This window comes from Columba livia, chromosome 6 (assembly GCF_036013475.1).
Source record: "Columba livia isolate bColLiv1 breed racing homer chromosome 6, bColLiv1.pat.W.v2, whole genome shotgun sequence".
NCBI classification, from domain to species: domain Eukaryota; kingdom Metazoa; phylum Chordata; class Aves; order Columbiformes; family Columbidae; genus Columba; species Columba livia.
Window position 1 is genome coordinate 17,582,183 of NC_088607.1, and position 22,437 is coordinate 17,604,619.

At 35.4% G+C, this 22,437-nt stretch overlaps 1 protein-coding gene across 8 annotated transcripts in view; it reads right to left on the reverse strand.

The window, feature by feature from the left end:
* The window catches only part of MYOF (myoferlin), a 70,692-nt gene that overhangs the window by 23,056 nt on the left and 25,199 nt on the right, over nucleotides 1-22,437 (reverse strand). For 5 of the 8 annotated variants that reach the window (XR_010473485.1, XM_065067284.1, XM_065067283.1 and 2 more), the window contains exons 11-29: nucleotides 22,080-22,195; nucleotides 20,737-20,863; nucleotides 19,651-19,754; nucleotides 18,648-18,716; nucleotides 18,488-18,531; nucleotides 17,986-18,068; nucleotides 15,724-15,762; nucleotides 13,126-13,250; nucleotides 12,583-12,699; nucleotides 12,041-12,218; nucleotides 11,139-11,263; nucleotides 10,512-10,618; nucleotides 8,129-8,321; nucleotides 6,936-7,091; nucleotides 5,818-5,949; nucleotides 4,180-4,343; nucleotides 2,328-2,442; nucleotides 2,103-2,208; nucleotides 28-170 (exon numbers count right to left, since the gene is read on the reverse strand). Coding sequence is in view for 7 of the 8 variants with exons in the window: in XM_065067284.1 (XP_064923356.1) it covers nucleotides 28-170; nucleotides 2,103-2,208; nucleotides 2,328-2,442; nucleotides 4,180-4,343; nucleotides 5,818-5,949; nucleotides 6,936-7,091; nucleotides 8,129-8,321; nucleotides 10,512-10,618; nucleotides 11,139-11,263; nucleotides 12,041-12,218; nucleotides 12,583-12,699; nucleotides 13,126-13,250; nucleotides 15,724-15,762; nucleotides 17,986-18,068; nucleotides 18,488-18,531; nucleotides 18,648-18,716; nucleotides 19,651-19,754; nucleotides 20,737-20,863; nucleotides 22,080-22,195 (2,243 nt within the window). In the remaining variant the exon portion in view is untranslated. The remainder of the gene's footprint in view (nucleotides 1-27; nucleotides 171-2,102; nucleotides 2,209-2,327; nucleotides 2,443-4,179; nucleotides 4,344-5,817; nucleotides 5,950-6,935; nucleotides 7,092-8,128; nucleotides 8,322-10,511; nucleotides 10,619-11,138; nucleotides 11,264-12,040; nucleotides 12,219-12,582; nucleotides 12,700-13,125; nucleotides 13,251-15,723; nucleotides 15,763-17,985; nucleotides 18,069-18,487; nucleotides 18,532-18,647; nucleotides 18,717-19,650; nucleotides 19,755-20,736; nucleotides 20,864-22,079; nucleotides 22,196-22,437) is intronic. The other 3 variants (XM_065067287.1, XM_065067285.1, XM_065067282.1) reach the window with 1 other exon arrangement.

Here is a 22,437-nt window from a genome sequence, read left to right on the forward strand (position 1 = left end):
GTCTGGCTGCGTCTCTCTTCTGCTCACCCTTTCTGCTGTTACGACTTGAGCTGGATCCCTCTTACGTTTCCGCACCAGTCTTCGTCGTCGATGTGTATGATACATTTTCTCTGCAGCAACCCATGACTTTGGTTTAGTGTCTGGAGGAATTGTAATTCCATATTCCCATCCTAAAACAGAATGGATTGGTTGGTATATTTCCAGAAACACAAGATACAGAGAAGAAAACCACAGGAAATAAAGTTATTGTACCTACAGAGGATGAAGCTTTAGTCACAAGACTATTTGATATTGCAGACCCTAAATGCCCAATAGCAAGGGGGCAACTGATCACATTTGTGATGATGCTATGTTATACTATATATGACAATAACAATCTCAACATTAAAATATATACATTTTAAGTTATTTTCTTTGCATTCTTGTTTTTTTCAAATGCTAAGTATATTGATATCACATTTCATACTTCACCACAGGAAAACTCATCCTTCATTTTTAATAAGAGTGGAATGTCCTGTGTACTCTTGCAACTCCAGCAGCTTGGCTTTAAAAGGAACACCTACTACTTGAACTCTGAACATAAAACCTTAAGAATTGGTAAACTTGTTACTGTATTTTGGCACTACAAATTATAATTCAGTTGTCAGCTATCTAGGACTCAGGTTTTTATTTAGATTTATCTCTTATTAAAAAGTTACTGCAGACTCCTACCAGAGGTTCCAGTTAAGACAGACATCAGTACTCTTTAAGATTACATTTTTGTTCTGCTCGAATAGCTATTTATTTCACTTATATTTAAAAGCAATAACTATTTGAGAGGTTTTATATGTTTTAGAACAAATTAAAATTGATAGTTTTGCAAAATTCTGGGCTTACTGAAGTCTTCTCTGACCTTCCCTTTTGCTTTTACTATGCATTTTGTTTTCGAACCATCAAATCAATGTCCTGTAAATACTTTGCTAGGAGGGATTGAGTGCTTTTTCCTATTGCTGTAGAATCCAAATTATTGTCTTATGAGGTTGTTTAGATCACAACTTTCTAAGCTGGTAACAATTTTAATTTAGTGTAAGTAAAAGGCATATAAAAGTCAAAGCAACTCCAAGAAAAATGGTGGCTCTTTGCACTTAGGATTTTTTAACCTGGTCAGGTTGGTAGTACATCTAATCTGAAAAACTCTGTTTAGAAGCATCAGATTCTTCACAGAATTGCCTAATAATCAGTTTCACACTGTTAAGATTTCATCGTGATCAGTCTTGCACAGCTCCTTTCCCACACAAATTCAGGCAGTTACTCTGCTCTCAACAGTACAGGAATCCTTCACACACTTGTGTGACCAACACAAACAGGTTCCTGAGTTCCTTTGGTCCCCAGACCTCCTGATTCACCTCAGCATTGCTTGGTGACTCGTCCCCTGGCTAAAGGCTCCAGTTAAATTACCAGATAGATCCAAAACTGGCTTTGCTGCAGATTTGTGGTGCAATTACAGAGGCTTCATGTCTCAACTTAAGCTTCTGACTTCTTTAAAAAAAAAACCTCACTGTCACTAATCCATATCTTACAATCCTAACCATTGGATGCATTAACATTCAACTTGGGAAGAATGTTCTGGAAATTTATTTCAAACAAGGATGAGTTCCATTTCCAAGCACACAGTTTTCTCAACTGGAACCTCTCACGTTAGTAGATTGTTGTTTCAATTAGCCTTCATTTTGTTAAATTTGCCAAAACTTTTGGCTCAATCTGCTGCTGCAATTAAGACTAATCTACAGGTTCTTAGATTATGTGATTCGCTCTCTAGCAGGCACTTACAAATGCATTTATTACAAATACTGTTCAAAATACTATTTTGATCCAAGAAAGGATCAGTGAGAACAGTGAGTTTGATTGAAGAGTGATTACAATTGAAACAGAAACAGATGCAGATAGTGAACACTTTCTCAAGGTCATTTTACCTGATTTCTTAAGCAACTGTTATCCAAATACTTCCTTGACATTATTCCATAGGGCAATCACTATTCTGCTCACAAGTCTTGACGTGTCGTCCTTCAGTATCGACTATGACAAATCGTCCTAATAATCAGCAGATAAACAGTAAATCTTACCATGCTCATCCACCGCTCTATTTAAATCGGATTTCCAAGCATCATCTTCCCACATCCATCCAAGAGGACAAGTGAACTCACGTGGTTGTGGAGCTTTTTCTCCGTTCTTTTATGTAAGGAAAACATAACAGTTCTGTGCATTAACAGATGAAATACACTGTGTAGCAAATCCTATAATTTATTTTCTTAAACCTTTACTTATCCAGTGAAAAATACAAGTCTTACCACATCTGTGTAACTGTCTTCAGCTGCTTTCCATTCCCCTCCAGGATAGCGACTCTCATTTTCATAAACTTCATCAGTGAATTCAGTATGACCAGCATCAGCTTCAGTCAACAAACTGCAAGACCAAAGCAAATATAATATTAAACAAAATATATTTTAGTTAGCTACAGAGAATATATAGAAACAATGTACAGAGAATGTGCACATGCACTGGAATCCTGGATTGTACATCTTCGTGAATTTCTTTTTATTAACAGAGTGCAATGTAGCCCTCATCTACATGAAGGCTACTTATTTCTTTACAATGTCTTCCTAAAACTGAAGCAACTCCAGTAGTAGTGAGCAACAGAAGGAATGCATGACTAACAGGAGGGTTTTAACTGCTGTGTTATTCAGGATCTGCCTTCGACACTCCATCTTATTAAAAGAAAAAACATCATATAGTTACGTGTAGAAAAACCCAGACTGCCCATAATAGTTATATGCACCTCTAATTTTTATACATCTACCCATGCAATAAAATTTGGCAATATATTTAATTTTGTTCTCATTTATGCTTTTGACAAGGCAAATAATCAGTTTGCTAATATTCTTCTAACTTGCAAGTAAAATAAAAATAATAAGAGAACATTAAATCAGCGAAAATAACCTTGATTTCCACTTGTGATTAACTGTGATGCAAAGTGCTAAAGTATGTTCTAAAACGCCACCTGCTGGTCAAATAAAGCCATGCAGATTAGTTTCCAATAAAAGTGGGTGCAAGGCACAAACTGCTTATGCATTTTAACAGTAGTTTTTTCCATTGTCTGAGAAAATATCTCCATGTCTATTGTTGCTTTTCTTCATGTCAGATTATTAACTGAAACAAAACCCATTCATTGAATATTGAAATAAGTCTATCCATCCATACCTATAAACTGATGCGATTTAAAAATGGATCCAATAATAGCACGTATTTTTCATGCACAATTTTTCTATAGCCACAGTCCTGCATTTTTGTTTTTACCATCAGAACACAAGAACTTAAAGTGGGCTGAACCTTTTATTTTAAGAAAAAAAATATTTCTTTCTCATGCTGGCTTTTGTTTATGAAAAAATAATGTACACAGTCTGGTTTAAAGCCTGGCAACACAAATATCTGACCTGGCACAACTCAGGAATTGAAAACCTCTGACAGAGCGAGTCTGAACCTGCTAGAGCTGAGGGAGGATTGACACCTCCTGAATTCGGTTTGCCATACACCACCACAACGTGACAGCACAGCCTTAGGCTCTGAAAACAAGCCCAGCCTTGAAATAACCTGTGACGGTTGTTTTAATAAACTCAATGGAACTTCTCAACATTTAGTGAAATAAACACGCAAAAAAATATCCACTGTATGCAAATCACCACGCCAATGCTGTAATGGTGTTGATACAACAGGAAGTGCAGATTTATACTGGATATCAGGGTTAAGTTTCTATCTGTGGAAGAACTACCTGTCCAAGGGTCTTTTCTGAAACCATCACAGCAGGGTGTGAGAACCTGACATAGACAGAAGTGATCCTCACAGTAGCTTTCTAGGAAAGGAAAACTATTATTATCCTTTTTTCAAAGATGAGGCACTGAGACACAGAGAATATAAACCCATCATTACATGGGGACTTTTAAACTGGAAACTTGCACGCTTTATTCTACTTTTTAAAAAAGGTAATGTTAATTTTAGTGTTATTAACCAACTTTGAATATTGTCTGGCTTTTGCTGTCCAGTTTAAAAACGTTTCTCAGCCAAGAAAACAGAGAGGAGCTTTCACTCTACAGTCTGAGATTAAACTCCTTTATTGCTGCCTGCATAAAACTAAAAAAATCTGACCTTCTTTCAGGATCAACCATCCATTCTCCTTCCCACTCCCAGCCCTTTGGGGGTAGAAAATACTCTCTTTTCAGTTTGATTTTTCCTGTGACGTCAGAAAACTTGTGGCGACCAACAAGTCCTGAGGTGCCCCACTTTCCAAATAGAAGAGCCTGATTTTCATACTGTTTGAGAAAAAAAGAAAAAAAAAATACTTTAGGAATAATAAAAAGCTTTTAGGAGGAAAAAAGAAAATATATATTTATGTAAATGTTGCAACAGAAAGATTCTACTATATGCTTAATTTCTCTGAAATTAAGTACTCCCTTCCCACATTACTCTGCATTGTCATCATTAATAGTAGTCTTTCATTTTATTCTATGCTGCCTGGTAAACAATGATTTCACTGCTAAACTAAATTATGTTCTCAATTTAATGCCTCTCCACAACCACAGTCAAAATCCCTGCAAATTACGTCTTCCTTAAATAAAATTCCATTACATTATTCAAACAAGTTTCTTCTGTTCCCTAAATGCATGATCCTCTCATTATTCCCATCTCAAATCTCTTCCTATTCATAATCTTTTGTAACATGTAAAACTGAATTACAGTCTTATCATGGAAGCTCCCAGGGGCGTGATTCTGATGTCAGCCCAGTTTATGTGGTATATTTCCCTTCATGCCACTGCAATTATGCATTGTTTAGGATGTTCTTGAGTTTTCTGCTCTTCATAGAATCAAAGAATACCAGGTTGGATCATCTGGTCCAACCTTCCTGGGCAGAAGTACAGTCTAGACCAGATGGCTCAGCACCCTGTCCACCTGAATCTTAAAAGTGTAAAATTGTTGGATTGCTGTATGAAGAGCAAAAAAGAGATATTCAATAAGCTCTTCAACTTTATACTTAAATAATGTCTTTAAACACCCATTGACTACTTTAAGTGACTTACTACAGCACTACTGAATATTTAATCATAGGTGCAATGGTGACACAAGCCTCTGTAAAAATGTCTTGTTTCAGTAGCTGTTATCAGACATTGGATTATTTGCACCATTAGGTGATGTGGTATATAAAAGACACCCGCTGCTTACCGTTATTATTAAAAATCTCTATTATATGTTGCGGGACTATTTCAAGCATTTTTATTCTAGATTTGTTAACTTTTACCATTGAAATGTTCTCGTTTTGTAGCCTTTTTTCAGCAAAATCTATTGGTTTTCACCAGTTTTTCCTCTAACAATAAATTTTCTACTGCTACAAAAGACCCATTATTAAGCAAAACCACTTGTATCCAAGTATCATTTGTACAAGTGAAAAAGCAATTTAAAAAAACGGGTTATTCACATGCCAAAACATAATGGTCTAGATCCCAATCTTAATTACGCTGATAAAATCTAAACTAAATGTATTTGAAATCACTGGCATTAGCCAGATTTTTACCTGATAAACAAGTTCAGAACCTGGTCTGCTGAACTTCATCTGGTAGGCACAATGGACTTGATCATTAATTGCCTTGAACGGGGTCTACTTGTTTCAGTATAATCAATACTACTCTCCCTTTCTGTCCGGCATGCAAGAAAGAAAAATCCAGAAGAGCCCAATTTCATTGAATTCCTAACACTCACACCCAAGTTTAAAGAAAACAATGATGGACATACCATTTCTGCAAAAACACTGAACGTTCCCTCTGCAAAGCTATTGAACTTCTTTTCATCTGCACTGAGACCAAGCCAAATGTTAATTCGCAGCTCCACAGGCATTTTAACATCTTTTGTCTTGTCCTGTGGGTACTGGCACACGAACAAAAATGTTCTTTGTTATGTTATGCAGGTATTGTAGCTTTCAGTAAAATATACACAGTATATTATACACAGTAACACAGAGGTATGAGTAATAATATATGATTTGTCTGTTCCTGTCCTGCATTTCCTCAAAAGCCAGTAATAAATAGTTCAGGAAGGAAACATTCTTTAAATGGTACCTGCCTAGGGCATGTAAAAAACACACACAGTAACAGTAGTATCATCCCTGTTCCTCTATATTCTCCCTTAAGTCTCATCTAGCAATGAGTTTTTAATTATGACAATAACTTAAAACTTCAATGTTGATGTTAGTGTTTCTCGTCAGAAGACTCTGGAAATGCAGAGGTTTTTCTGACTGGTTCACTCAGTGTAGAAGCAACACATTGTAACATGCTTCAGAAGGGGGCTGGCACAGGAACATGAGATATAGGCTTGTCTACTAGTACTTTGACAAACTCTGTAAATGCTATTTTTCTACAATCAGATTGCCTTTTTCTGGTTAAATTTATTTCAATTAAAGACAATATAAACTTAACTAGAGAAAGGCATTCCTATTCAAGAGTAAGAATCAAAGCATGGATACATACTAGGGAACTTCTGGGTATATGCTCTTTACTACTTGCATAAAAACATCCAAAACTTTGAACAGGTTTTTGGAACTCCTCTGACTTACACTAAGTATTCCCTCTGAAAGTCTCCGTTCACATCCAACCCCAGTAACACGTTGAAAGCCTTATCACAATTTTGAGCTCTTTCAGAAAAGCCTCATAGTTGGGGGCTGATGCTGGCTTATGATGAACTTTACATTACAGTTTCTGTGATATTTTGAAGAAGCTATAAGCAGTTGGCTTTTAATCTGTGCTCCGATTTGACACCTCATTGTTCATACTTTGTTTCATGCTCATGTCAGAAGGCATCACAGTTTAGGGAGTTAATTATTTTTTAAGGTGGGGGATGAGGTGGGAGAAGAGTACCTTTAAGAAGATTGTTTGGGTCTTTCCACAATATTTACCAGATGATTCGGGGCTTGTTGTGGAATACAGCACTTGGTGTGCAGGAACACGAGCATAAGCCAGTCTTTTCTCCCCTCGGATCATCCATATGATTACATCAGGCATACTGTTCTGTGGCTATGGATTATTTGTGGGGAAAAGTTAAGAACAGTAATTAATAGAATGTTAAACTAATGCTTAAACAACAGAAACATAAATTAGGTTTTATGTCAAAGGATTTATCACTTTGAATCAATAATTAACATGAATTTATGAGAGAGGGAAGTGTTTTACTTTGCAAGTAACACAATATATAATTCTGAAACAACCATTAAAAATAACATTGAGATTGTTGGAGATCAAATAAGTTTTATTAAAAAAAAACAACCCAGTTCTTATATTTTTTTGCAAGTTTTTCTAAAGATGTTTTGTATCTCAGTTCCTTTATTGCGACTCTAGTGACTGATCCCAAATGCTAATGCTTTGAATTGACCAGCTACATATTTAAGTGCTTGTAATGCCTTCCACATTAAGGGTAGATCATCGTAAGACTTTTAGCAAAGATAGAAACAGCCTGCTGTCTTTTGGCAGCTTTTTGCACACTTTGGCATGCTAGCTGCGAGTCTGCCGTATTAACTGCTCTTTTTATCTTTTTTAAATCAGTGACTTTTCAAAGCAGAAGTGACAAATAAAAATGAAAACATTTCCACAATGCTGTGAAAACCAATTACAAGATAATCAAGATGAAAACTTAAGATGCTGCTGAAAATTTAAAAAACACACAAGCAAACAGATTTAACTCTGTTAGAAGTTTATTACTGAGGCTAACAAGCTGTGGAAGTACAACATATATCCTGCAGTCCCTGAACCAGCAATGTGACTTGCAATTCTGGAAGAAAGGGAAGGACAAAATACTGTCACTTGAAAAACAATAGCCTATTCTACAAATCCCAGAGTGGTTATTTCCAAATGTGCGTTCTCAGTAAAGACAGCTAACAAACTAGAAAGTTATATTTAAGTAAATCCTAATTACAGAGGGGAACATGTTTACTTTCACTGCACCTGATATTACTAAGGAGAATGGATGTTGCTTAATCAGCAGCGAACATTCCACCAGTTTGTGTTAGACAGCTATTCCTAAACTAACCGAATCACTGGTATTGTATGGTACTGACCTCTTCACTCAGTTGCAGTAATTTATCCAACCAATCCTCGATTTCTGTCAGAGTGGCTTTCACATCAGTAGCTTCATTTCTCATCCTTGCTGCTGCTTCTCCAATCTGTCTGAGAGACTTGAGGCGCAGTTTTTCTATCTGAGTGTCAAGGACTGTAACATTAGATTTGCCTTCTATGAGGGGAAATGGTTTACTGAAAAGAGAATATTTATTATTGTTAATAATCTAAGTTTTTATTTATTTAATTAATTTTATTTACCCACACACTAAATGCAGACATGCATACAGTAGCAACAGATTGAGTGCTATTATTTCCCATGATTAAAAAACACTGGAATAGTGATATAGCATCTATTTCTGCAGAGACTTCCACCCAACAAAGTGTTTACAGTAAGCAAAGGAAATGCTGTGCTTAAATAACAAGCACCAATGGAGAACTGCTCAAGGTGTATGCTTTAATCTAATTACTGCTAAACAAACCAAGCAAAATCTATTTCCCTGTACACTGAAATTAGAAAATCATTGTCTCAGAACATACAACTCAAAGATGAAATCAGTGCCTTCAGACCAAGATTAGGTTCTTTTCCTTCACTGGAAACTGAAATTCTCAGAACCTTGACACACAAATACAGCTTGTGTCCATGACTAGAGTTTTCTAACTCTCTGGCAAGGGAACATCAAAGAACTCTGAAAAAACAATCCACCACATGGAACTTCTGAGTCACCAGAAGGCAGAGTGCCTATTCAATGGAACTAAGAAATCCTATAGCATTACAGTAAAGCCCAGGAAAAATGAGCTTTTTTGAGTTGGTGGAGGTGTGAGGAAAAGGCAGCTTTTCAAAGACCAATGACTATATCCCCTTAACAGAGTCCATTAAGAGGTCTTTAATATGATACTTCAAAAAAAATTCTCAAAACACTGCCAAGTTTGCAAAGACTAACTCTTCTCTGACACATTTTTAATGACAAGCCATGCACTCCTAAGGGTTTTGATTCTGCAAAACCTTGACACTGACTATTGTGCCTTCCACTCTAGCTTTACTAATCTGATTGCAAGTCCTGCCTGCCCTGGGTGCAATTCCTTACACATGAATCAAACGTACCAGATTAGAACTTCCAGAAAACCACCTAATTTTAGGTTTAAATACTGCACTGAAAACTCCTTCAAACTCCTAACTCATTTACACTTTAGCATGGCAAGATTTGTTCTATGAATTTAACAGAAAGAATTATGTCTTTGACACAGTTCTCATGAGTTTGCTGAAAAAAAAAATAAAGATCATTGTATCATATGAACAACAGGAAGCTCATTTGGTTGATATATGTTGGTATTATTGCTCCACAATTGTTGAGTGATAAGAAATTTTATAATAATGGATTGAATTAATAACAGTGCAGATGTGTGTCAGGAGGGCAGGCTGACATAACTGATCTAAAACCTGAAGTTCCTACGCTCACTAGATGGCTCCATGTGACAAGTCTGCTGTTCACATTTTACTTTCCTGATGACAGTTCTTTGTCTCTGCTTTCTTCCATGTCACAGCAGGTATTCTATAAAGTTACTGGTTTATATTTTGACATAAGCTTTCTATCATATAATTCCTTGCTAGTATTTACTGATCTCCACTGTTTGCTTCTTCCTCTGATCACTTTTATATTGGCCCCATTTGTTATTTCCTCTAATGGAATTTTCCCTTTCCTTTTCCTGTGCTGTTTGATCACCCACTTGTTTAATGTATTTCAAGTATCTCTTCAGATCTCAATTTCTCCTATTAACGTCTCTTTCACATACAGTCCCTTCCTTTCTGTTTAGAATTTATTCTCCTTCAAAACCCTAAGTGCTGACTCCTGTTACATTCTCTGAATACTCCAATACGTACAGACATGTTGACTAAAGGTTTATTCAAAAATATTATCTTTATAGCCCTTAAGCTCTAAAGAGCTTTCAAATTGTTTATTCTGGGCTTAACAGTAAATCACGGAATTTCTTACGCCTTCTGTTCCAGAAATAACCTTGAAACATGGGTAAACAAAAGGTATGTGAGGAATTCTAAAGAAGGTAAAAGGATAAAAAGGCAGCAGAGATGCACAATTTCACATTTTCAGAACAGTTCCGCCTTACATTTTTTTCAAGAGATGCTGTTTTATTACTGTTGGTGACTAAGATAAAGGAGAATTACAAAACTAGATGGATAACTTCACTGGCAAATCCATACTGTTTTACTACTTTCAGAGACTTTTGGAATTCCAGATCTCAGGTCAGTTCACAGGGGTAATCAGTTTTATGGCCCTTAGAATTTGTTTTCGGACTTAGCAAAGGCAATAGCAAAGATTCTGAGCAGGCCTAGAATGATAATGCAAGAGATAAAAAAGGTACTTTTACCTTATATCTTCTGTAAGTTCATCAATCAGCTTCAACCACATCTCAGCTAATCGGTTTTCAGAAATTTTAGCCTGCATTCCTGATTTTAAGGTGGTTAAGTTGGATTGCTGAGGAATTTAAAAGAAAAGGATTTGCACTTTTAAACTTCCATGGTGGTTTATATATGGTCAATATGAGTTCCAAAACTTGCATGCTATTTGCATGTATAAAGCCCAAATTAAAAAAAACCTCACATGTTCAACCTTGCTTAATATTTAACAGGACTATTCCTATGTTCTCTCTCCCTGTAGTTAACAATACATGATATTGCACCAAACTTCCGAAGCAAATAACAGTTCTACAGACTTAACATGCCCTTAACCAACACCAAGGACTCCTCCTTCCTCTGGGAATTCCCTGCAGATTCAAGCAGGAGTGTGTTGGGCCTTGCCAGAATACAGACCTAAGATTAGCAGTGCTATTTGTTACCATGTGCTATGTTTATTTTTGAATAGGAAAAAAGGAGGGAAAAGTGTCAGAAAATTGTTCCATAATTTGCGCCAAATGTCCCTTTTTTATTATACCTCTAAATGAGAAAAAGTGAAAATGAAAAGCATATCAACAAATGAAAGATTTTAAGTGCCTTACCAGTCTTTCAACCATCTTTAGGATTACATTCACAGGGTCTAATCTATGACTTATGTCCTCCCAAAAGGAAGTCAGTGTTACAACTGGCTTTGTGTTTGCCCATGGCAAGTAGTAGTAATAATTACCTAGTGTAAAATATTTGTATGTTAGAGTTAGAATTCATGGCAGGAATACATACTGTACACTGCATAAACTGGTATATTTATTTCATTTATGTACTACAATTCATTAAATTCACTGTAGTGTCTGTTGGATGGTAAACGTTTACTTCATATTGTTTTAAAATATAATGGATTTTTTTCAAGAAGTCATCCGCTAACATGTTAATTATTCTTTTCCATAACTTACACTTATATTGTTTTATCTACATCAGTAACTCTGAGATAAAATATTCAAATAATTATTTTCCAGAACAAACCTGATTACTTCATTTAATACACAGAAAAAAAAGTACTCCTACTGTTTGCAGTTTATAAAAAAAGGTTATAGCCAAAATATATTTTCCTGTGATCTAGCCAGGTTGTTTTCTTCTAGACTGCCTGGTTTAAAAACAAGTTTTTATTTTGTTCTAAATTGGAATATTCAAGGGCATTTTTCCTATTTCATCTCTGGTTTTCAGATACTTGTAAAATAATGTGATTTTTTCTTGCCAATTTTCCTGTGCATACCTAGTACATGGTCAAAAGATTCCCTGAATTCTATCAACATTTCTTTAATAACCTCAGCAGACTTTACAACATGTATTCCACATATGTAACTTCATCTCAACAGCTGTGAAGAGCCACACATTTCTTTTCTGTCTCGTTTTCAATAAGTTGTTAGTGCAGTTAGGGCTGTCATTCCAAAGCACCTCAAAAAGAGAATTTTACATTATTTTATCCCCACACCAGCAGCATCCTTACCATCAAAAACAGCACGACTGTACTGAGTTGTTGATGCCAAAGGTTTACAGGTGGTATCAAACTTGTTGCCATAGTTCCCAATGCTCACTTCAAACTGGATGGGCTCACCAGTGTCTTGCAGCATGGTAGCAGAATGAAACACTGCAGCCAAGCAGAACTTTCGTCTGCGCTGGTATTTCTACAAGAAGAAACTTTTTAGTTGTTTTTCAGTATTTGTCAAATGGGATCCACAATTCTAGAAAACAATAGCAATTTCTTAATGGAAATAATAATTTTAAATATTTTCACTAGTTTCTGAGAAGCGATCAAAATATATAATGTGTTTATAATAAATTACGGTATATAACATTATAAAAATGTTTCAAATTAACATATAATGCTATAAAAGTATGACATTTTTGTAGCCACACCATCAATAGCCACCTCTCTTAATACTGAGATTCAACTCAATTGTTCCAATTTAGTTAGTTAGATCGTTCTTCAAAAATAACTAGCCATGGCACATCTCCCTTACCAACGCTGACAATAAAACAGGGATTTACCTCAACAACCAGTAAGTCATCATTAGGAATCATCTCTAACTTTTTATTGACAGGTTTGCTTTCAAGTATTGTAGATAGTTCAACCAGAATTCTCCCTCTATAAGCAACTCCTTCTCCCTGTAACATAATCACACATTGAATGAAATTTTATATATTTCTCCTAAAGTAGCATACTCTTTCTGCAGAGTCACAGATACACGCGTTTGAACAAATGAAAAAAGCAGTTTGCTTTAGTTAATGCTAGAAGTGAAAAATATATATATGCAAATAAGAAAATAAGATATGCAAATACATGTAGAGACGCGCATAGTGAAAAATCAGCAAAACCATTGCTGCTCCCACAGAAAAACCTTGACAATGACAACAGATAAGAATGGAAAATACTATCACACTTATTAAACACAAATATAAAATATTATTCAAAAAGAAACACCAGAGGGAGTGCAATGTGAAACAAACAAACCACATTAAAATTAAGCAATCCACTGACTACAAACAATTGAAGTTATTCTTTTATTAAAAACAATGAATAAAAAAACTGACCTTCCCAAAGTTTAATTCATCATATGGGTCTGGGAATCCAGTGTATTCTCGTGGACTTCCATAAAAGTTCAGGTAACAGGGCCCAAATGTTGGTAAAAAGCCAACTTCAGTTTCTCCAGTGTTTACTAACGGAAAACATTACCATCACCTCTTTGTTAGTTATTACTCAGAGACAGAAAAACAATTAACATTACTATCAAACCCAATAAAACAAATGTTAGATATTAGTTAGTTATTAGTAAAGTAAGAAAACTTTATTCCCTGGGTTCATTGTATGAATTTTAAGTAATTATTCCAGTGACTGCACTTGTTCCTAACCTCCTTCTTCATTGTACAATACTTATAAGATACTGCTTCATGCAGTAAAAACCCCACAGAATAAGCAGAACTTCTGCCCCACTCCAAATACCAAGTTTCATTTCTGTGAAATAATACACTCTTATGTCAATAGAAAACGTATTTTCTACAAATAAATGAAACTGAGTAAAACAACATTTGCAACCATTTAAATGCAGAGGCCATTGTTCCAGCTGAACAGCTACAAAAAGATGCACACCACAGCAGAAAAACCCCTGTGGTTCAGCACCGTTATTCCTACTATTCTAATTTTGCATATACTTTATCTGTGGTTATACTTCAGGGTAAAGCACAGACTACTGCAAACTCTAATCATAACTGCTACAGTGCATTTTTTCTTCCTTTTCAGTAAGGTAAAATCCATACAAGACTGTAAGTCTCCAAAATCAGTTAATTCCAATGACAATAAACCCTAATTTGTATACTGTTCTAATTCCATCACTAACAAATTAAAACTTCCCAATATCTTAATCTAGTTAAAAAAAAATAATAAGGATTTAGATATTTTTGTCAGTTTTAATAGCTAAACCAGAAAACTGCACACCAGAGCTACTATTAAGATATCTAAGAACTTGAAAAAGTATTTCCATTGCTAACGCTTAATGTCATAACTTTGTATTTTTGAACAGTGTTCTGGTTCTTAGCAGAAGAATATATAGGGAAGCCTTAGTTCTATTATTACTGTTACCTTTTGTGTTTGCATTCATGTCTTGTAAATTTATTAGATGAATGAAATTCTAAAAAGCTCTTTTTCAGAGACAAGATCTATACTTAATGGAGTTGACTGTCCTTTCAGGAATAAGCAAACACATGCCAAGGCTATTGATTGATTGATAAATTTGATGAGTAATCCAAAGAGAATTAGAACAAGGTAAGCAACACACATGCAGAAAAATACTGCACAGTTTTGAGCAAACAGGAATGATTCTATATTCTCTTCCTTCTTTATCCCAGTGTTTGTTGTTGAACAAATGATCGTGGTATTAAAATAAGAGGAGAATTGGGTTCTAAACCTTGCAACAGATTTCACTTTGACTGATGCGCAGCACAAAGATGGTGCATTTATCACATGGCTGAGATAAGAAAGAGAAAACCAAGGGCTAGGCCTTGTATGACTTTGCCACTGTGACTACTGAGTGACACAATAGATAATAAAAATGAATGTGGTGTCTTGATGTAATTTCCTGTCAACACAAAGCCACATAAAAATCTGCAAAATATAAAATAAAGATTTGCAGTTCTCTGTTTCACATTGGGAAACTTCACATTCTTGCTTCTGAATCAGAAACAGATAAAAATTTGAATGAAAAATATTTCAGACCACTGTTGGAATAGCATCCAACTTTTTAAAAATCCTAACACTGAACTGCTCACATCAGATCTCAATATGACTGGATTTAAATTACAGATTTGTGTTCAATTAATACATTCAGTACTTACTGATGTTAATAAATGAAGCAGAATATAAAACTAAAACCAAACACCAACGAAACAAACCCCACAACAAACAAAAATCCCCTCACAAACCTGGAATAAAAAGATTTTTTGTATTTAAGTTTTAAATTCAGTTGTTTACATTTAGAAGGCTGATGATCAGATAGTACAGAAAGCAATTCAAAAAATTACTTCAGCCTTTAACTTAATATTACTTCATTAAGAAGTAAATGAAGTATTTGTGTGGATGAATGATTGTTACCTTTCAACTGCATTCCAATTGTGTTTATCTCCCACTACATAAATATTTACCACAATGTCTTTCAAAACTGCATGGCAACCTAGACAGTTATGTAAAAACCTCTCTCTCCATCTTTTAACAGAATCAGATTTCATTTTTCAGACTTTATTTATATAGCTAGCTAAGCATAAGCGAAACAGCCACTAATTATTTTAGGCAGTTATTTACTTCTGTGGGGCTCTGCAGCTGCAAACAGAGTTGCAATCTCATAGCTAAGTTAAAAATTGCAAGCCATTGTTAGCCTAAGCACTTTATAACTGAAGCAACTGCATGCTCAACAATAAAACACGGCTTGAAGCACCAGCCAAACAGAAATCTCTTCAAATCAGTTCCAGTGCCAAAACTGTTTTATACCGTTAGTCATGTTTGATACTCTTTAATCATAAGGGTGAAGTCTTTTAGACAAGTATTTACTAAAAATATTTTTAGGATGACTAGTTTTCTTAGGCAATACTTCTCAGTTTGGGCAATGGAAAGCAAAATCAGTAACAGACAAAGATATAAACCTGCATATGACGAAGACCCTGTTCCCAAAGATGAAAATTCTATATTACGAAAAGAGAAGAAGTTACATGACAAATCACAACAGCATTTTGAAAACAAATACATCATAAAGCAATCTGCCTTTAAAATCAAGTTGAAGGCCTGAGAAAAAATAAAGTTCATGTGGGCTAGAATTTTGCTTCCTGATCAAAAAAATGAAAATATTACTCCTCCTGTACAAATTCCAAAGAAAAACAAAAAAGCCTATAGCTGACAAAATATATTGTTTTGATGCTTCTGTTTCAGCTTTGTATAGTTCTCCTCCCCCCAAAATAAAATTTTATTTTAAAATCTTAAGAATATTTAAGAAAACTATGACATTTCAGGGCCCGTTAGGATATATCTTCATTTCCTGAAGACCACAGACTAGTTCAGTTCCCCAGTCCTTCAGAAGCCAGAACAGGCTTCAGGCATGGCACTGGCCTCAAGGGAAGAAAATCTGTGATTTTACATGAAAACAGTTACTCCAATGTCAGTACCGCAGGAGGGAGTCCAAGTAAGATTTTCTCTGTTACTAAGTGCCTGCATTTGAAGTACAAATGAGCTGCGACTCGGCAGCAGTTCAAGTTAGACACTTATGTGGGTAGTACAAGCGACCTCTCCAGAGCTGCATTCTCCCCAACAGCCCAGCCCTTTAGCTGCGCTGAAGGGATTTCCCATCGTGTTTTTTTCTGTTACTCTTTCTTTTGCCTCTGGTTGTGTGTGGGATATATGAAAGGAATGTTTGCACAAAATCTTATTTCAACAGCAGTACTTCTAAGAGGACTGGGTTATAAGCTTGAAGTTATGTGACTGAAAATACAGTCCCATCTGATAAGATAAATACTTGCTAAAGTGACTACAGGATTGAAGCCACTAATTTTGTTTTTAAACTGACATAGCTACCAACTTAAGGGGAAACTGGTCTGCCTGAGACAAGCACATATCATATAGATTTCATAAACACAACAGAAAAAATAGTAATTCTTGTTGTGGCAGTTGTGTACATGGTTCTGAGCTGGTGTCCTTCAACCTAGTGCAGATAGTCAGATAAATAAGCCTGTTTAGCCATAAACTCTACAATTCTGCATGTACAACTAATATGACATACTATGTTCATTAAAAAGATAAACCTTTTTTTTCTGGCAAATTAACACATAATCCTTGTCATGGAGCTGGCTCAACTGCATGAATGATCTTGCTATAAAGAAAAGATTATAGACATAGATAATAAAGAAATAATCAATAATCACAATATTACATTAAAACATAAACACAAGAGGATTTTTTAAAATATTTCCCAAAATCTTGGCACAAAAAATGTTCCTTATAATACTGTAAAGAAGAGTTTTATTACAAGGGTATTTTCTAATGGGAACAACATATTAGCAACTTCATATCTTGCCTAACTAATTTTTTCTTCTTGCAGTTATAATCAGCTTTGGGTTTCAATTTTTATGAAATTACATATGCAGTCACCTATATTGACTGAAACACAAAGTTAATTGTCTGTGATCACAGCATTGCAATTACAATCTTCATTCATTGGAGCTACTAAAATAAGGGTTACTAAATAGTAATCTGGAGCACTCATGCAGTGAGATGCAGTGATAATTTCTAATAGCTACTGATCAGAGCAAAGACTGATCCAACTTCCCCCAGCAACTGAAAGCAGTTTCATAGCACAGAGGAGAAGACCAGGTGATTCTAGACAGTTCCTGCAGGCTGACTACTCAGGAACATTCCCCAGCTTTTACGTTATCTTCCCAGAGAAAGAACAAACACAGTTATAAGGGTGACAAAAGAAGTGTTGTCTACTAGTGCCCAGTGAAGTAGTGATTCTGAAACAGTGACTCCGGATTGTTTTTTAATTAAATGTCCTATTAACTATCTTAGTAAATGTGCATATCTTACTCATGATAGATTGTGGTATCACATAGTTTTCTGAAATTGGGAAAGTACTCACAAATTTAACTATTTAATTAACTTTATCTGTATAGGATAAAACCGAATTTTGAATTAGTTACTGCTATTTCCATGGTGATGTGGTTTAAACGTTAAAAGTTTAATACTTTACTTTGAAAAGTCCTACAGTATTTCTAGAAGCATTGTTTTGAAAACTCCAGAAACAGATAATCTTGTCACAAAATTGAGGAACCAGAGGAAAATACACTTTCATAGAATACTGATCTTTGCTGTTCCTCGTAACACAAGGGAAGTCAGTTACATGCTGCTGCATCAATTACCTTCAACTTCTCCTCCAGAAGAAGCAATTTTTGAGAGACTTAAATATGTTGTTCCCACTACATCATTTTTTGTAAGACGGTCCCTACAAAAAGAAAAGAAGAAAATTATTTAAATATAATGCTGGTCATCCTACACAGCAAGCTACCAGTGACTAAATGCACTCCACGATGGTGTACATACATTTTATATCACTTGGAATGCTTTAATATTACTAACACAGATGGTAATGGCTAGTTACAAAAGTGGGCTGTATCACAAAGAAGTCACCTGACTTCTACACTATCACCTGAACAGCAATTGCACTCAGTGCTCACTGCACAAAATTAACAATACTTCCATGTTACTCTAATCAGGTCTCTCATAAAGGAACCATAAGGGAAGATACTTAAACACTTGCTTAAATACTCTCACAGACTGTAAAAATATTTAACATCTATAGAAAGACACTTCACTTAACATCATTTACCTTGTCTGGTACCTTGTTTAAAAGTCATAACTCACCAGTCAACAACTGCAAGTTTTATCTTCTCACACATTGAGGGAAACTGAAAAATAGCAATTAAAATAAAATAACCTATTACTTATTTCATCTCTGCAATGTGAAATGTCCTGAGTTCCAAAACGATGCCTGTTTTCTACAGAAACAAGAAAACAACCTGACCTTGATTTGCAGATAAATAATTTGATTCCACTCTGGATTAGCATTTTTCTCAATGATGTTTGTGCAAACCTGTGGAAAATGAAATCAATTATACAGCATATCAAAGATAAAACAGACAAACCCCCATATACTAGCTATGATTTAGGATAAATCATATTTCATTTGGTAAGATGAGGGGTAGTGGTTAATGATGAACCCTGAGTGGTTTATTCTGCAATGAGCTATTAGTTTTCAATTGGTAAGTATGGCTAAACCAATCCACATATGCAAAATTAATGACTACTGGAGGGAAATGGAAATTTTGAAACAGTGTTTAAATCTGAGACTGGAGTTACCCTACCTGTTATTTGCACTAGCTAAAATTTAATGTACTTTCACATTAGTACTGATCTCTTTTATCACAACAGAGAAACAAGATGAAGGAAAGACTTGATTCACCTAGCTTTATGTAGATTTTAGAGTAGATGAAGAATATATTCTATGGGAGAGCCTGTATTGTTTGCTAGTCATGTCTGCTGAAGGTCCTATACATTACCGGGTGTGGCAACCTGACCATGTAACATAAAGAAGGATTGACATTTTTCTTCTTAAAAAAATGAAAAAAAAAAAAAAAATATTGGCCAGCAATGAAGATAAGTTGTGCAATTATGCTTCAGCTCAATTTTGGTATTCTAAGGAGCACATTAATTATAAAATGCACAAATGCTATTAACCTTTCCAGAAAGATTTGTACTATCAGTTACAAAAAGCAATCAGGAACAATCACTTGGCAAGCAATCTGGCATGCATCAGTTCCTAGCATTTAGTTCTATGTTCCTTCTATTAGTCATCAGCTTTACACCCATTCTACTTTTCCTTGTAGTTTGTCCCCATTTTACAAACTTTAGGGCTAATGCTCTTTTATTGCCATAATTTCGGTAAGCTTAAAAATTTATATTGGCATATGAAATCTGTTCTCAGGACTACAGTTAGAACGCAAAGATTCAGATAGTTGATAAATTACCTTTTTCCCAGCAAAAGAAACTTCTACAAATGGATCTACCAGGTTTTTCTTGTCTGCTTCTCCTCCAAATATTTCCTTAACAGTCTGTGCAAAAGCATCATCCACTGGAGAGTTGTCAAAGAAGAAATTAAGGTTTATGCATTTTTATTTTATTTATATAGCCTAATTAATAATTTGCCCATAGCAATCCCACTGAAAGAAACAAGCTTGCAGATTTAGGTAGGGCAAAATCTAATCTGATACACAAAATTCTGACCAGCGTTGCTGGTAAAAACGGAAAATTTAGCCTTAGGACCAATTTCAAGAACATACATTTTTTGAAACAGTGATAATGTGCTCCTGAATTTAGAGGTATAATTGTATTTGAAAAACATAATGCATGTATCTGTAGACACTGTCATTTGTTGTCACAGATATATGTGAGAAATTACACAAAGAAGAGACAAAAAGATGCCTATATTCTCTCAGAAAACACATATGGCATATAATGAGAGAAACAGTCTTTGTCTCAGCAATATAGGGTTGACACAAGTAAAATCTCACTAAACAAATTAAGGTGAAACTGCTTACAAGTTCCCCGGCCCTCTAAGGCTGTTTATTTAAGTTTATGACTCTCAACTTACAGCCCACAATCTGTATGCAGCTTTCTGAGATAGAGTCAGTCCCTAGTTACTCATCTCCTTTGGCCACTCAAGAGCAGCTGACTGATTTCAACAGCCCTCTGGCCTTTCCCTCATTGCAAAATAGCTGCAGCTTTGAGCACCTATGAAAAAGAATTAATGGATTGCGGGGAAGAGGAGGGTGCAGGGGGCCATCAGCAGTACTACAGCAGGATCTACTAGGATCTGAATGGCCTTGGAAAAGAAGGCTGCAGGGAACCAGCTGTCTGGTAACCTCTTGAAAGTGGGCAGGGATTGGGATCAACAGGAAGTTAACGCATGCACTGTATACTTGAGCTAAGCATGCACAGAACAATGTAAAACACTAAAGATGTTTTATGTTCAAGGAATGTTTCTGAACAGCTAATACAAATATTTCTAATGGTAATCAAATACACTGATGGGCAAGTAGGAAGAAGCTACATACTTTGTGGAATGTCCTCAGCTCTGTAGATTTTGAGAAGGAAAGTGACCCATCGAAGTGCAATTCCAGCAGGTAATAACAGATTGCTCTCCACATCATCGCTTTCATTATCTCTTTCCCTTTTTTCAACCTGTTGGGACATACAGTGATACATAGTGTCTTGTATATAATGAAGACAAAGCACTGTACAGAATTAAGGTAATTAGTTAAACTGGTGCCCACAATACTCTTCAGATAGAAGACTGTTTTCAGTTTCATTATAAAAAATGAGATTTTTTCCAGTTATCAAGCCACAAAAATTAATTCAACCGAAACTATTTTAGGTACATTTTTATCTCTAAAGTACTCAATTGCAGGAGCCCATTATAATCATACTTTTTAAAACATCATCATATAGTGATGATTTTGGCACTTGTACAATGTCAACTTCATGCAATTTCATACTCATCTCAAGATGAACATTGTGGTAAGGCATCTTACTGCAATTAGAAAATGCATACAACTCTGATATAATTGACCAGAACTTACTGATTTGTCCTTTAAAAATAAATAGGAAAGAAAAGATTTCACCACAAATAACTAGACATATCCTTTCGGTTTCAAGAATCATGAGGATAGCAGAAAATAAGAGTTAATTTGGAATAAGAAGGATATCTTCCATGGCTCTGGGGACCATATTTTATTTAACTAAGTGGCAGTAAGCAAAAATCTCAGGCAGGAAGAACAGCAGAACTTAAACTACAGACAACAGACAAATAAGAAAACTGTCACACAGAAAAGACTGCCTGTTTTTACTTTGACAGGGCAGCACAAAGTTAAGGATTGGATTGTTAAAACTACCTACTGCTTTCATATGCATCAAATTACTTGTGCCTAACTTGTAATTATTGAAGGGTCTGATTTTCACCTGGCAAATATTTGGAGCTTTCTGGTACTCAGATTTCACTATGGGCTTGTCTACATTACCTAGTAGTGGAGACACTCCAGACTTAGTCCTGGAACCAGTACCAGTATGTTGCTCACCCTGATTAGCTATGCTAAGGAGAATTACATATTAGCTTGCATGCAACACCAGGCTAACACCTCTGGGATATCAAGAAGTATCTACAAATGGTAAATCAACACAGCCAGAGCTGGTCCAGAGGTTGCTTAATTGGACAGGATAACAAAATAAGCTTTGAGTTAGCCACTTAGTACTGGATGCCTTTGAAACAACTTGTGAATCTTGTCTTACTTTTAAATACTGTTCAAAGGGTGAATTATACAGTATTCAAAAAATGCCAGGGAGACATGGATAAATATCTGTGAGGTGGAGAGTGGAAGATAAACATATAAATGAAACTCACTGGTGGCTCATCTCCAGTTCCCAGGACAAACATGCTGACTTTCATATAGCCTTTAGCTCCTGAATTTGTATCTTCAGGATCACTCAGCAAAAGCCACTTTCTCATGACGGCATGGCCTAAAATAAAACAGACAGCACCACCCGCCTCCAGTAATATCCATTACAAAATGGCAGAGATTATAAAACCCAAGTCAACTGTTCCAAAAGCATGCTTTATCCTAAAACTAGTTATTTTTAAAAATTCTCCCGTCCTAGACAGGTCTCAGTAGCACCAATCAAAACAAGAAATCTAGTGGTGTTAAAATGTTGTGGCATACTAATTCAGGGACATAATTATAAAATACTTTTTGCATTATTTT